The following is a 13,652-nucleotide window of genomic DNA, read 5'->3' on the forward strand; positions in this document are numbered from 1 at the left end:
GGGGAATAATATTACTCACAACCATTTGGTCATTAAGCACTCCAAGTACAAGTATGGATCTGCCAGATGGGCCAATAAATGCATTCACCTTATTTATAGATACTAGAGATCATAGACCGATACGAGTATTGCCAGATTAATCTAAAATCTGAGAAATGAGCAAGGTTTTATTTATACAAGATAAGTTTGCCAACCTTTTAAACGAATTATATTATATAGCTCTTACCGCATGAATATTTCTTAATAAGTCACTCAATGAAATATGCGTTATCACTGGTAAAGGCCCATTACTAATATTTGCCTTTGTTTGAGCTCTCCAAGGGGTATAAATACAGCAAGATTGTGGGTGCAACATCATTATACTCTTCTGACATCCATCAATATGAGAGTTCTCTTGGTTGTCTGCTTCTTGGCTTTGGCTACGCCTTCGATCCTGGCCCGTACCATGGATCGCTGCTCCCTGGCTAGGGAGATGTCCAACCTGGGCGTTCCTCGTGATCAGCTCAACAAGTGGACCTGCATTGCCGAACACGAGAGCTCCTACCGCACCGGAGTTGTGGGTCCCCCGAACACTGATGGATCCAACGACTATGGCATCTTCCAGATCAACGATCGTTATTGGTGTCAGCCTTCCAATGGACACTTTTCACACAACGGTTGCGGTGTGAGCTGCAATGAACTGCTTAAGGACGACATCACCAGGTCCGTGCGATGCGCCCAGAAGGTCCTGGGAGAGCAGGGATGGACCGCCTGGTCCGTGTGGCATTTTTGCAGCGGAAACCTTCCCCCGATCGATGATTGCTTTAGATAGAGTCTTGTTTTAAACTTGAACAGGATTATTTTAAATTAATACCTCTACAAAAAAATTTATTAAATATTACGCTTCATACAGATACTTTGTGGTTTATGAATTTATCAATGCATTAATAAAATTTTAAAAATTTATATTCGTTCGTATAGTGAAGGAGTCATTTCCCTATAAATTAAATTTATTCTTGATCACTATCCACAGTTAAATCGATTTAGAAATGTCTGGGGAAAAAATAATTTTTATCAAAATTTTGAAAATTTTATAAGGGGTTACATCGATCTTTTTTTTCAAAAACTCTGCAAAAATTTAAATTTCTTATAAACTTAAATTGAATATGTAGACTTATTTACCTAATAAAAACTAGCACAAAAATGCTTTCCAAATTGAAATTAATGAGTTTTTGATCAAGTTATGATTGATTTTCGATTTGAACTTATAATCCAAGTTCTATAAATACTTCAGGTTCTCGATAATATATTTCTTCCCTGTTTGTTATTGAGTTGAAAAAAATGAACGTTTATATTTAGTTATTGCAAGTATATATTTATTTATTGCTTGTGTCACATAAAATGACTATCGCGAATGGGTAATATATGGTTTTGGGTAACCTGAAGTTATATTTCTTCAATCCCTATTAAAAGCAATTATCGATCGAGGGAAGGAATCCGCTGCAACGACTCCAGACAGCCCAGGCTGCCCATCCCTGCTGGGACTGAATCTTCTGGGCGCACTGCACCGACTTGGTGATGTCGTCCGAGAGCAAATCGTTGCAGCTTACACCGCATCCGTTGGCTGAATTACCTCCTGCCGGCTGGCACCAATGGGCATCATTGATTTGGAAAATGCCATAGTCCTTCCCGGTGGGATCCTTCACTTCGGTACGGTAGGAGCTCACAATCTCGGCAATGCAGGTCCACTTGTTGAGATCATTCCGAGGAACGCCCAAATTGGACATCTCCCGAGCCAGGGAGCAACGATCCATGGTGCGGGCCAGGATCGAGGGAGTGGCCAAAGCCAGGATGCAGATAACCAAGAGAGCTCTCATACCGATGACAGTCAGAAGGCAATTATTATTGAGAATCTACCGACACGCTGTATTTATACCTGAGACCGATGACTTTCAAAAAAAATAAGTAAGGGTATATACTAATAATGGGTCATATTTGTTTAGATTATGTAATCTAAAGGAGGCACAATCTAGTTTGTGATGAACACAAGTCAAAGGGAGAATTCCCTGAACAAGTGATGCCCCATCAGATTACTTTATTGAAATAGTCTGATTGATAACACAGGTGTGTATATTTAAATAGTTAACTGATGGTAACTTATCTAGCAGCAAACATAAATAATAATTTCCCCAGAAGCTTGGTTATATCTTGTTTGCGAAAATTCTAAGAATTTGTAATAAAATGTTTACTTATTTGTTTTACCAAAGTTTTATGAATATTAAATCCATGAATTTGAATATTGCTAATTTTATAAACGCCAAAGTTAGTTAGGCTCAGATTTGAACTAAGGGTAAGGGTGAGGTTAGATTGGTAAATAAAACATTGCTAAAACACATTCAAATAATGTTATGAAATAGTGTTAAGTAAAGTTAAGTAATAATTAATTAGACAATACATGCATAGTTAGCCCAATTTACCATCTATATATGTATATACAAAATTTACTTGTCATGGTTAAGACTTACCCTAGTAGAGGCCACGTCATTGTTTACTTCCATCCAGTGTAATCCAAGTTTATCCAAGTCTTCTTCTTCCTGGTCATCCGGTACGGCATCAGGTTACTATCACTTAGATGTTAACACTAGGCAGGTCGCGGACAGACTGAGGGCGGCGAGGCGGCAGTGCTCGTATTTATACTCTCCAGGTGAAGAGAACAACAGAGAAAGTGTGAGCGAGAGCGCGGCAGAGAAAGAGTTGCCTCTAGAGAAAGGCGAAGCGCAATGGAGTGAAAGAGATAGCTCTCGAGAGGCAGAGAGGGATAGAGAGTAAGAGTGTGCAGAGAGCCATAGGCATATATTTAACGATCATTTTTAGTGCAGCTATATAATATTATAGTTCGATTTTAATAAAATTAAATCCGAAATTATAAAATAATATAAAATGACTAAATCTTATATAAAAAATAGATAAAATATGTTAAAAATGTTCCGATTATTCCCATGGCAGCTATATGATATAGTATTTCGACTCTGCTTGTTTCGATTTATATTATAATGAGAGTATATAACTTTAAAACTGAGGGACTAGTTTATGTAGAATTGGTCAAACAGTAATTGCATAGCAATCTTCTTAATAAATTTATAACACCTCAATAAGGGTGAAGGTAATTGGTAAATAAAACATTGCTAAAACACATTCAAATAAAGTTATGAATATGTTAAGTAAAGTTAAGTAATAATTAATTAGAAAATAAATGCATAGTTAGCCCAATTTACCATCTATATACAAAATCTACTTGTCATGGTTAAGACTTACCCCAGCAAAGGCCACGTCATTGTTTACTTCCATCCATATAACTTTGTCCAAGTCTTCTTCTTCCTGGTCATCCGGTATGGCATCAGATCATTATCACTTATCACTTGGATGTTAACACTCGGGAGTTCGCGAACAGACTGAGGGTGGCGAGGCGGCAGTGCTCGTATTTATACTCTCCAGGAGAAGAGAACAACAGAGAAAGTGCGAGCGAGAGCGCGGGAGAGAAAGAGTTGCCTCTAGAGAAAGGCGAAGCGCAATGGAGTGAAAGAGATAGCTCTCGAGAGGCAGAGAGGGATAGAGAGTAAGAGTGTGCAGAGAGCCATAGGCATATATTTAACGATCATTTTTATGGCAGCTATATAATATTATCGTTCGATTTTAATTAAATTAAATCCGAAATTATAAAATAATATAAAATGACTATATCTTATATGAAAAATAGATAAAATATGTTTAAAATGTTCCGATTATTCCCATGGCATCTATATGATATAGTATTTCGATTCTGCTTGTTTCGATTTATATTATAATGAGAGTATATAACTTTAAAACTAAGGGACTAGTTTCTGTAGAATTGGTCAAACAGACATTGCATTGCAAACTTCTGACTAAATTTATAACGCCCTGCTAGATTATTAATATAAATATCAATTTCAATCAATCTTAGCTTTAATGAGATATTTAATAACCAAACCATAATTTATCTGAAGTCCTTAAATACTTGTTGAAATCTATTTTCCAGATATTTTTCTGCAAATATCCTTTGCTAGCGAATTATAGCAAATGCTGAAATTTAATCCAAGTCACATCCGAGTTCATCCCTCCCAACCCTCTCCTCCTCCCGTGCAAATTAGTGGGTCTAACTTAATTATTCGAAAATCAAGGGAATCAACAACTGCCATTCATCGTGACCTCGACTCCGTCTCCGTCTGGGAGAGAGATTTCTTTCCCGGCAAAAGGGAGAAACCCAATGTATCCTCCAAGGCACTTGCTGCTACCATAAATCCATCAAACGGCTGGCGGCGTCTCTTGGGCAAATAGAAAGTGGAAAGTGCCTTGCTCTGGGACTCGTTTGCCGGTCAATCAGTTAGCCAGCACCCATTAAGTTTATCGCTTTGGCTGATGAGCCGAAGGGAGGAAGGAGGCTAAATAGAACTGGACTGGACTCTCTGCCCACGCATGTGTTTAGTGGCTATGTCGACACCCCCCTCTGACGTGGTTTTCGCATATTTTAATAGCCAAGTAGCAGCCCTGACTCTGGTTTCCTGCTCACAGTTTTTCCCCCAGCTTTTCCTGCTGCTTTCTCCTCCCGGAGTTCTATTTGCCATTCTTGAAGCGCAAACAATGGCCCAGAGAAGCGGGCGAAAAGAAATTGCTATTTATCTTCTATTGACTCTGTCGCTGGGAAGCATCAAGTGGTTTTGCTGGTGGTGGAAAGAGTTTTCTTTTATGGTCCGACTATTCCCGTTTATTTGGCCACTCTCAATGTCGCCGAGTCAGGACGTTTTCCTTGACCAACTTCACATTGATTTTATCTAACGGTAGAGTTCTTCCCTTGTTATTTTCTTTTTCCACAGGAGTTCGAAAAGGGGTTCACTAGGTTTTTCCTTACGGTACACTAGTTACTGTAATACCAGCATAAATTAAACGCTTGAATTTGAAAGTCAAGCGCAGAAAAGTCGGGTCTGTCTGTCCTGCCACCCAAAAAGCCAGGCCCCAGCCTCATGACTTTTTCCCCATTCATTGAAAGTTGTTTGCTGCTGATTAGAAAGTGAAATGTTTGGAATAAGTGGGACTTCTATGTACTCTAAGATAAATAATAAATAAATTATGAGTGCTTCATAAAGATGATTGCAATGAGCTAGCCTTTGCAACACTTATAATAAATGTGGGTGATTTTTAACACACTTTATTTGTTATTCAAACATAAGGAAAATGGATATTTTGTTAGCCTTTTTTGATTAAATGTTGGTTAAATAAATAAATAAATGCATCATAATAATCAACTCATTTTGAATGCTTAAAGAAATCGTTTTCCTATTCCTCATATCTATACTTTTACAATGAAGAAAGATAGGTTTCCCTATTTGTTTTGTAATTAATTAAAGTTAAACTCCACCTTAATGACAAAACCCATATACTCTTTCCATACAGCACCATGACGTCATGCGTTAGCGTTTTGGCCTGACTCCAGCATGATTTGGCCAATCAGAGCGAGTGAACATCCAACCCAAAAAGGAGGTGGGGCCTCTGAATGGAGTGGAAAGACTCACTTGTAGCTTTTATATCCTTGAACGAATTTATCTCGCCACGCACACTTAATAAATACAATTGAATATGTATCTCTTTCGTGGATGCGTGTGTGTTCGTCCTGCGGGCTGCCTATAAAAGGGCCGTCGCATCGACAGGATCTTGCAGTTGCGCCAAGTTGCGCATACGACGCGTGTGCCCGCGGTGAAAGTAAATTCCGACTTCCCAGTGTTCCAGTGTGCAGTGATGAGTGCCTCCGGGAAGAGTCTCCTAGGACTGTGGCTCTACAGGAGCGGCGAGAGTGAGTGGGCCGTCAAGCAGGGCAGTCCGTTGCATCAGCTCAAAAAGGATACGGCTTCCGGCTCCTCGGGTTCAGCTCCGCCGCCGCATGTGGGTCTATCCCGGCACTCATCAGCTCCACCAGAGCCACCCAGATTGGCCATCGGTGGCCAGGATCCTCCTCGCCAGCATTCCCCAGGCGAACGCATCTCGATTATCTTCACCCTTCGCAATCAGGTGGGAAATTTAGCCCGAGCTCTGCAGGTCTTCCAAGAGCTGGGCATCAATGTGCTGCACCTGGAGCTGTCGCCTCTGGAGATGACCACCAACCAAGCGGATGTCCTGGTTGATGTGGAATGCGATCCCCGACGGCTTGACCAGGTGGTGAAGATGCTCAACAGGGAGGTGGCCTGCGTGAACTATACGTCTGTGAATACCCAGGGATTGGCCAGGGCTCCATCACTCTCGGCTTGCTCCAGTTTTGGTGAGTTTTTTTTGAACAGTTCATAAAAATGTGCCTCAACTTTTAAAATAAAACTACGATTTAAAAATCGGAATGAAAAATATAAATAATACAACATTATGGACAGAAAAATGATAAAATTTAAGGGTGATACAGATATCTTTAAGGATAATATCTGTATTTTTCCTAGGCACCTTAACAAAGTAACATTCTTGGTTTCTCTTTCCAATTTTAACTTTTAAACCTTAAGATTTCGGTGACATGGTGTGGTTTCCCCGTAAAATTTCCGACCTGGACAAGGCCCAGAATGTCCTGATGTATGGCTCAGAACTGGATGCTGACCATCCGGGATTCAAGGACCCCGTTTATCGCAAGCGTCGTGAACAGTTCTCGGCAATAGCTAACAACTTCAAGCAGTAAGTGTGATGATAATGGAAAATCTTGAACCACCTGTAACCCACTCCTAACACCCATTTCCCCCTCCCCCTTTTTAGTGGAAATCCCATTCCCCGTGTGCAGTACACACCGGAGGAGGTGAAAACTTGGTAAGTTTTTGATTGCATTTGGCATTGATTGCATTGCAGCATCGACTTTGAAACTTATTTGTTGTGTGTGTGAAGGGGCACTGTTTTCTTGGAGCTGCACCGCCTCTACGTCTTGCACGCAGTTCCAGAGTATATGGAAAATTGGCCCGAGTTGGAAAAGTATTGTGGCTACCGCGAGGATAACGTACCCCAGTTGCAGGATGTGAGTGTGTATCTCAAGCGTAAGACAGGATTTCAACTGAGACCAGTGGCAGGATATTTATCGCCCAGGGATTTCCTTTCGGGACTCGCTTTTCGCGTTTTCCATTGCACTCAGTACATACGACACTCTTCGGATCCCTTCTACACTCCAGAACCGTGAGTTTAATATAGCTTTTCATATTAAATTTAGTTTTTATAGGTAAAAACTTGGAATAAATAATTAATTTCGAAGTCAGAAGTAATTATTTAGCTTTTAAAATCGATTAACTATGGAATGTCTTACAACGGATGCTTGGCATACTTTTAGGACTCGAGTAAAAAATTATGCCACAACAGAAGTAAATGTGTCATTCTTATAAAACCTACATAAATATTTAATATTTAAGTAGGATTAATATTTGAAAACATAATAAGCTGTACAACTACTTCCTCTATTCGGAAAACCCCTGTTGATTTCATCAAAATATATTACTATTATGGAATTTCCACTAACTTATCGCATATGACTAATTAATTTTATAATTTTCCCAGCGATTGTTGCCACGAACTCTTGGGACACATGCCCCTGCTGGCCAACTCGAGCTTTGCCCAATTCTCCCAGGAGATTGGCTTGGCTTCCTTGGGAGCCAGTGATGCGGATATTGAAAAACTGGCCACAGTGGGTATTCCTTTTGTGGATCCTTATTACTTTTTCTTCTAAATCTAAACCCCTTTTCCTTGACAGCTCTACTTTTTCACCGTAGAATTTGGATTGTGCAAGCAGGCGGACAGCTCATTCAAGGTTTATGGAGCCGGACTCTTGAGTTCTGTGGCCGAGTTGCAACATGCAATTACCACAGAGGAAAAGATAAAGAAATTTGACCCAGAGGTGACCTGCAGGGAGGAGTGCATCATCACATCCTATCAGAATGCCTACTACTACACGGATTCTTTTGAGGAGGCCAAGGAGCAAATGAGGTGAACTATTAATAATATAATTAAATTAAAAATTTATATCTTTTTTCTGGAATTATGCAGGGCCTTTGCCGATAGCATTCAAAGACCATTTGGAGTCCGCTACAATCCTTATACTTCAAGCGTCGAGGTCTTGTCAAATGCTCAAAAAATCACAGCTGTGGTCAGTGAATTGAGGGGAGATCTGAGCATTGTTTGCTCAGCTCTGCGAAAGATATCCGCCACGGATGAGAACCTGGATGTGGATAGTATTGCCAACATGTTGCACAATAGTCTCAATGTCCGAGGTGGAGCTTCAGGAGGCGGTGGAAGTCCCTGCAGTCCAGATAACTCGGACAACTCTACGGCAGAGGGGGACTAATAACGGAAAAGGACATTTAATGAAAGGATAACATTTGGAAGAGACTCTTGGGACCACAAAACAGTATAATTCGCTTTGCATTTTTAGCAAGAAAACTAATTTAAATTATAAAACTGAATGGAAAAACTTTCTTCAAGTGAAATTAAACAGTTTAAATTATTAAAATCAACTATTTGTATTCAGGAAAAGACCAACAAATGTCTTATAATCACTTCTCTTCATTATTATTTATGTTTCTGTGTAAAACTTCCCTCCTCCCTGCTGCTAAGCGAATTATACTGTCTACTTTTTGAATATACACACGTATCCATGTCTATGTCTAGCAGTTGTTTATTCAAATCTTAACCCTATGTTAAAACTAATGAACTAAAGTAACAATAAATTCGCAACCTCTCGGTGTAGCTGCCTAGTCTACTTGTAGATCATATCACAGTCGCTGTTAAGGAACAGCTTCTTGCTCATGTAGCTGGTGAGGCATTGCACGAGGAAGTTGGGTATGGTCCAGAGGTTGAAACTGAGTGCGAGGACTCGCCACTGTTGCAGGATCAGCTGAATGTCCGAGAGCCAGTTGAAGCGATGTCCCACCCGTTTGGATACCTGACTGGTGACACCTCTGACCACGCCACCAGCTATGCCCGAAACGCTAACCCGTCGACGTTTGGTGGGAGCACCATCCTCGGAACCCGAACCACAACCGGAACTCGAACGGGAATGGGTACGGGAACGAGAGCCGGGACTATTTCCACCCGAGGTCAGGGCTCTCTGATCAAAATCGGGCTTCAGATCGACGCGTGGCGCTATCTGGATGCGATCCACTGTGTCACAGATCTCCGCATTGCTGATGAGTATACCTGCCACAATGTACATCATCTTGAAAACTCTGATGTGTGGGGGAAAGCATATCATGGTTAATTAAGGTTTTTCTAGGGGGAAAAGTTAAAACCAAACGCACCTCACTGTATGTGACATCATCTTGACAGAACGTAAATGAATGTCGCTATACGTATTCCAGAGTATATGTTTTTCTGTATATATTTTGGGGTATTTGATTTTTTTGCCTTTTGCCTGCACCAAAGGTGCCTTATCAGCCGCTGCCGCTGTGTGTTTGTTTTATTTAATTCCAATTCAAAAGCTGAACGATCTGCTGATGTATTTATTAGCTAGTTTCTATGCTCGGCACGTGGGTCAACTGATTCCATGGACTGATCGCGATCCGACTGCTCTGCTCTGACGCTGGAACTCGACTGAAAACGAGCTGGCGGCGACCCGAGCGAACGGAGCTGATAAGCCAGGAACCAAAAAAAAAAATATATATATATATAACATATATAAAATAATGGATAAGGCGGCTGCATGTCCGATGCTAATGCTCGCTAGAGATATGATCCGGCCGAGTCCATTACGATCGTTCCTTATTTTTAATGTGTCTGCATTCAGGTTCTCTCTCAGTCTCAGTCGCTCTCCCAATAGAAAAACTTGGGGTGATAAGGCCCCTGACTTTCGGCTTATCGATCAATTTTATGGATCACTCTGCGGCGGCGTCAAAATAACTCTGAATCGCTTGGAAACTACGTAATGTTTGCTGTTCGCCGTGCACCTTGGACTCCGGATTGGATGAGTAGGCGGCGGCTAGCGCGATGTGATTGCCCATAAATATTGGGGTCTGGTCTGGGTTCCATCGCATGAACCGGGTCCGTGTCCATCGGATCGGAACGATAGTGAGACCTTATCGGTGGAAATACATCTAGTTCACCTTTGACTAAGGTAAACAATTGGTATTTAGGCTCAGGTGGGGGTTGAAGATTTGATATATTTATTCTTAGCCTTCAGTTTTTTCTTATCGGAGAATTTAAACAAGTAATTTTTTACGGTTGCAGGGTATCATGATTTTAGTCAGAAGCTTGCAAAGCAGTGAAGGAATCATTTCCGACCTTTCATTTCTTTTCTTTCTTGATCAGAATAAAAAGGCGAATCGTATTTGGCATGTCTAGAAGAAAAACACAATTTTCCAAATTTTGTTAAAATTTGAAATTTTCTTAAGGGGTTACATCGTTCTTTTTTTCCGAAAATCGACAAAAAATTGAATCTTTTACATTTGAAAACTGAGTATGCAGATTTATTAATCTAGTAAAAACTAGCATAGGACTGCTTTCCAAATTAAAATAAATGATTTTTTGGCTTAGTTATGAGATTTTTAAACTATGATTTTTTGACAAAAATTGTCTGTTTTTATACCTCTTTGCAGGGTTTTATTATTTTAGTCAGAGACTTAAATTTGCATCAACAAACGCAGTATGCAGTTTTTTTAGTGCTTTAATAACTCGCACAGAAAAGCTTTCCGAATAAAAATTAATGCGATTTCGACCTAATTATGATGTTTGGAAAACATTGATTTTTCAATGAAATTGTCTGTTTTTATACCGCATCAACAGCTGAATCGATCCAGCAATGTCCGGTAGAAACAAAAATTTCCGAAATTTGTTCCTTATTTTATAATGTTCAAAATTGAAGAAAAATTTCAATTTTTTAATATTTTTTATTAAGTATGCAGATTTATTAACCTAATAAAATCTAGCACAAAACTGGTTTCCGAATTAAAATTAATGCTTTTTTGACGAAGATATGAGTTTTTTAACATAAATTTAAAAAAAAATATAACCAAATGTTTTAAATATTTGTTATTACATGAGGTTTACATCCGGAAAAGGTTTACTTTATACACAGTTGTAAAAAAGTAGACTAAAATGTGACATTCCTCTAGCAGCTCTCGTCACTAGCTGGAAATACTGTTATACCAAAATTCAGACTTCGTGTTTTCCAAGATTTCTACCCTTTAAAAAAAGCTTTATGTGGAAAAAGCTTTTCATTTAGTTCTTCCTATTTTCTTTGTCTTTATTCTGGCAAGAATAAGTCAAGAAAATAACTTGAAGATACTTTGGGTTCTTAGGGATTTTCCGGCAATTTTCTTTATATTCCTGGAATTTTATAAATACAGGATTTATTTGATTAAAATATAATGTTTCTGGATTTGGTTTATCTTCCCTATTTTCTCCGTATTTCCACATTTATATCTTATTTATTGAATTCTAAAATAAACATTAATATAACTATTTCTACATTCGAAATTATTTGAAAATTGTATATACATCTCTTAATTTTCTTCTTCAGCTTTATAGCACTTTAAAACCAATTTCTCTCCCAATTTTCCATAACAAAAATGTTGTTTAAGGCCCTATTAACTCCTCTTACATTCACCTTAACATATTTTGCTGAAAATGAAATGAAAAGTGGTCTTTCAAAAATGGTTTAGATTTCAGCAGTTGTGGTTTCACAAATGCACAGCAATTGGCTTTTCTAATTAAATTGAAATTGACTCCCTAGAATTAATTTGCGAAGGCGTAGGCAAAGGCTTCACATTCGTATCACTTTCTTCAATCGCTGCTGCCACTCGGACTTGTGCGTTCGACCACAAAACCATTTAATTTGTTGGCCGGAAAAGCCATGGCAATGGCAATAATTGACTTTTCATTCGTACCGGAGGGCCCAGACACACATTCGCAAGGTGTCCTGGCCGAAATTCTTAAGCAACACTCTGGCAGTGAGACTTTCCCACATAAATTATGCAGGAGTCGTTCGGGGCTTGACCACTGGCGCCTGTCGACACCAGGCGACAGGCCAGTTCAGGGCAGGAGGAGTGTGAAACAAGATTATTTACAAAATGCACAAGCCACAGAATCTTAAACACAGCAAGCAAGGCAAGCTGGCAAGGCAAGGACCTTTCCTGTGTGAGGGGCGGAAAGAAAACAATTTCCACACAAATTTCTGGAGCAAGCACACAAATGAAAACCAAACAAACAAGCACAAACAGTTGGCAGGAGGCGGCAGACAAGTGTGAGCTGCCAAAAGGTATTCCCCAAGAATGTCTGCCACAAGGACGAGAACGAGGACGAGGGTATAAGCACAAGCACAAGCACTGATTTGTCTCCCCGACAGCACAAAACACTTCCTCTTCGCACAGACACAAAAGGAGCCGAGAGCCGGGAGTCAGGAGCCAGGACAACAGAGCTCCAGCCGGAGTCGGAGTCTGGAGCCCCAGTTGAGCTCTGGCAAAATGGCAAATGGAGACGTTATCGTTCTCATCATTCGGCATCGTCTTGGAGCAGGAAACACCACACAGGCGGCAAGCCCCCAACGACCTTGACACACAATTGTGTGTGTGGTCTGGGGGTGGGAGGGAGGTTGAAAGGCAAGGCAGGACTGCCACAAATGCTCATTCAAGTGTCCAGTCTGAAAAATGGCCACCTCCTGCTCCTTCGCAAGGCCAGGGGCATTCAAGGAAGCAGCAGAAGTCACACAGAGAGACCAGAGACCAGCTCTGCTGGCCTCGTCTGCCGGTTAATTGTGTGCCCCAACTCTGGCACTTCCTCCTCCTTCTGTATGTCCTTCGTCCTTCTTGTTGTTTGGAGCAAGCCATAACCAGCATCTCCTGCCGCCTGCCAGCTGCAACAACTGCACTTCTGAGTCCGAGATTTCACAGCTTCACTAGAGCCACTTGCCACTTGCCACAAGCCACTTGTTGCCGGGAATCCTAAAATACGAGTCTGATGGGCCAAAGGATAATTAAAAGGCTGCCTTTAAGATGACCGGCAGCTTAAATGCAAATTAGGAATGGGAATAACCAAATCGCTTAATAAATTGCACAGCGAGCGAAATGGAAATTGAAAATAATGAAAATGCATGAAAAAAATGCTATAAGAGGAAAGAGAGAGAGAAAGAGGTGAAAGCGGGAAAAACCTGTCGAGGTATGGCAAAGGAAAACTCAAAAGTAGAAGAATGGGTATTTTCCCTGGACATGATATATGATGGAGTCCAGGAAATAATTCCCAATCCCGTGTGGAGTGGGACATGCAAATATTGAAACGAGCGGACCGAGGTACAAAGAAATCTAAACAACAAAACAGGAGTACAAGCAGCCGGAGCAGAGCATTTTTGGCCAGCCACTAACAATAAATGATGATGAAAATCAAAGGTGGTGGGTAGGTACACCATCATGATGACTTCGCAAGGAGTGCAGGCTGGTTCTTCCTGCTCCAAAACATCGCTGATTAAACGCGAGTGCCACGAATGCGTCGCGAGGTGACGACGACGACGACGACGACTACGACTACGACATGGACATGGGGCCTGGTCAGTGGTCACATATTGATAGAGGAATGGGATGTGGTCCTCGTCCACGTCTACGTGTCCAGACGCGGCAGACAGGCTGCAGTTGGGCAGCTTGCAGGTTTTTGGTTAGATTCCCAGA

At 40.7% G+C, this 13,652-nt stretch overlaps 4 protein-coding genes and 1 pseudogene across 5 annotated transcripts in view; 2 read left to right on the forward strand and 3 right to left on the reverse strand.

Annotated features, from left to right (window-relative positions):
- mwh (multiple wing hairs) overlaps positions 1 to 13,652 on the reverse strand; it is a 56,493-nt gene that overhangs the window by 31,667 nt on the left and 11,174 nt on the right. The window contains exon 1 of one of the 2 annotated variants that reach the window (XM_086829764.1): positions 3,295 to 3,400. The exons of the other annotated variant lie outside the window; for it this stretch is intronic. The gene's annotated coding sequence lies outside the window, so the exon portion shown is untranslated. Of the gene's footprint in view, positions 1 to 3,294; positions 3,401 to 13,652 lie in introns of those variants that run through there. 2 annotated transcript variants of the gene reach the window in all.
- Positions 383 to 811, forward strand: LysX (Lysozyme X). Its single transcript, XM_020945851.2, has one exon. It carries the CDS (start codon positions 383 to 385, stop codon positions 809 to 811), a length of 429 nt encoding a protein of 142 aa, XP_020801510.2.
- Positions 1,345 to 1,868, reverse strand: LOC147644221 (lysozyme X pseudogene; annotated as a pseudogene).
- Positions 5,561 to 8,535, forward strand: Trhn (tryptophan hydroxylase). The gene is made up of 6 exons (XM_086829772.1): positions 5,561 to 6,307; positions 6,537 to 6,702; positions 6,781 to 6,831; positions 6,907 to 7,188; positions 7,564 to 7,690; positions 7,757 to 8,535. The coding sequence occupies exons 1-6, from the start codon at positions 5,791 to 5,793 to the stop codon at positions 7,991 to 7,993; spliced, it is 1,380 nt and encodes a 459-aa protein (XP_086685898.1). The 5' UTR covers positions 5,561 to 5,790; the 3' UTR covers positions 7,994 to 8,535.
- Positions 8,660 to 9,917, reverse strand: LOC110178616 (uncharacterized). Its single transcript, XM_020945801.2, has 2 exons — positions 9,300 to 9,917; positions 8,660 to 9,227 (listed from the first exon to the last, which is right to left on the reverse strand). Exons 1-2 carry the CDS (start codon positions 9,317 to 9,319, stop codon positions 8,759 to 8,761), a joined length of 489 nt encoding a protein of 162 aa, XP_020801460.1. The 5' UTR covers positions 9,320 to 9,917; the 3' UTR covers positions 8,660 to 8,758.

Source organism: Drosophila serrata, unplaced genomic scaffold (genome assembly GCF_035046125.1).
Source record: "Drosophila serrata isolate PLE 108 unplaced genomic scaffold, ASM3504612v1 contig_217, whole genome shotgun sequence".
Lineage (NCBI taxonomy): Eukaryota > Metazoa > Arthropoda > Insecta > Diptera > Drosophilidae > Drosophila > Drosophila serrata.

Bases quoted from the DNA above. Each gene is read 5' to 3' on its own strand.
- LOC110178616 (XM_020945801.2), bottom strand. From the start codon at position 9,319: ATGATGTCACATACAGTGAG. The intron at 9,228-9,299 runs GTGCGTTTGGTT...CCCACACATCAG, and splicing joins ATGATGTCACATACAGTGAG to AGTTTTCAAGATGATGTACA.
- Trhn (XM_086829772.1), top strand. From the start codon at position 5,791: ATGAGTGCCTCCGGGAAGAGTCTCCTAGGACTGTGGCTCTACAGGAGC. The intron at 6,703-6,780 runs GTAAGTGTGATG...CCCCCTTTTTAG, and splicing joins ATAGCTAACAACTTCAAGCA to TGGAAATCCCATTCCCCGTG. The intron at 7,691-7,756 runs GTGGGTATTCCT...TTTCCTTGACAG, and splicing joins ATATTGAAAAACTGGCCACA to CTCTACTTTTTCACCGTAGA.
- LysX (XM_020945851.2), top strand. From the start codon at position 383: ATGAGAGTTCTCTTGGTTGTCTGCTTCTTGGCTTTGGCTACGCCTTCG.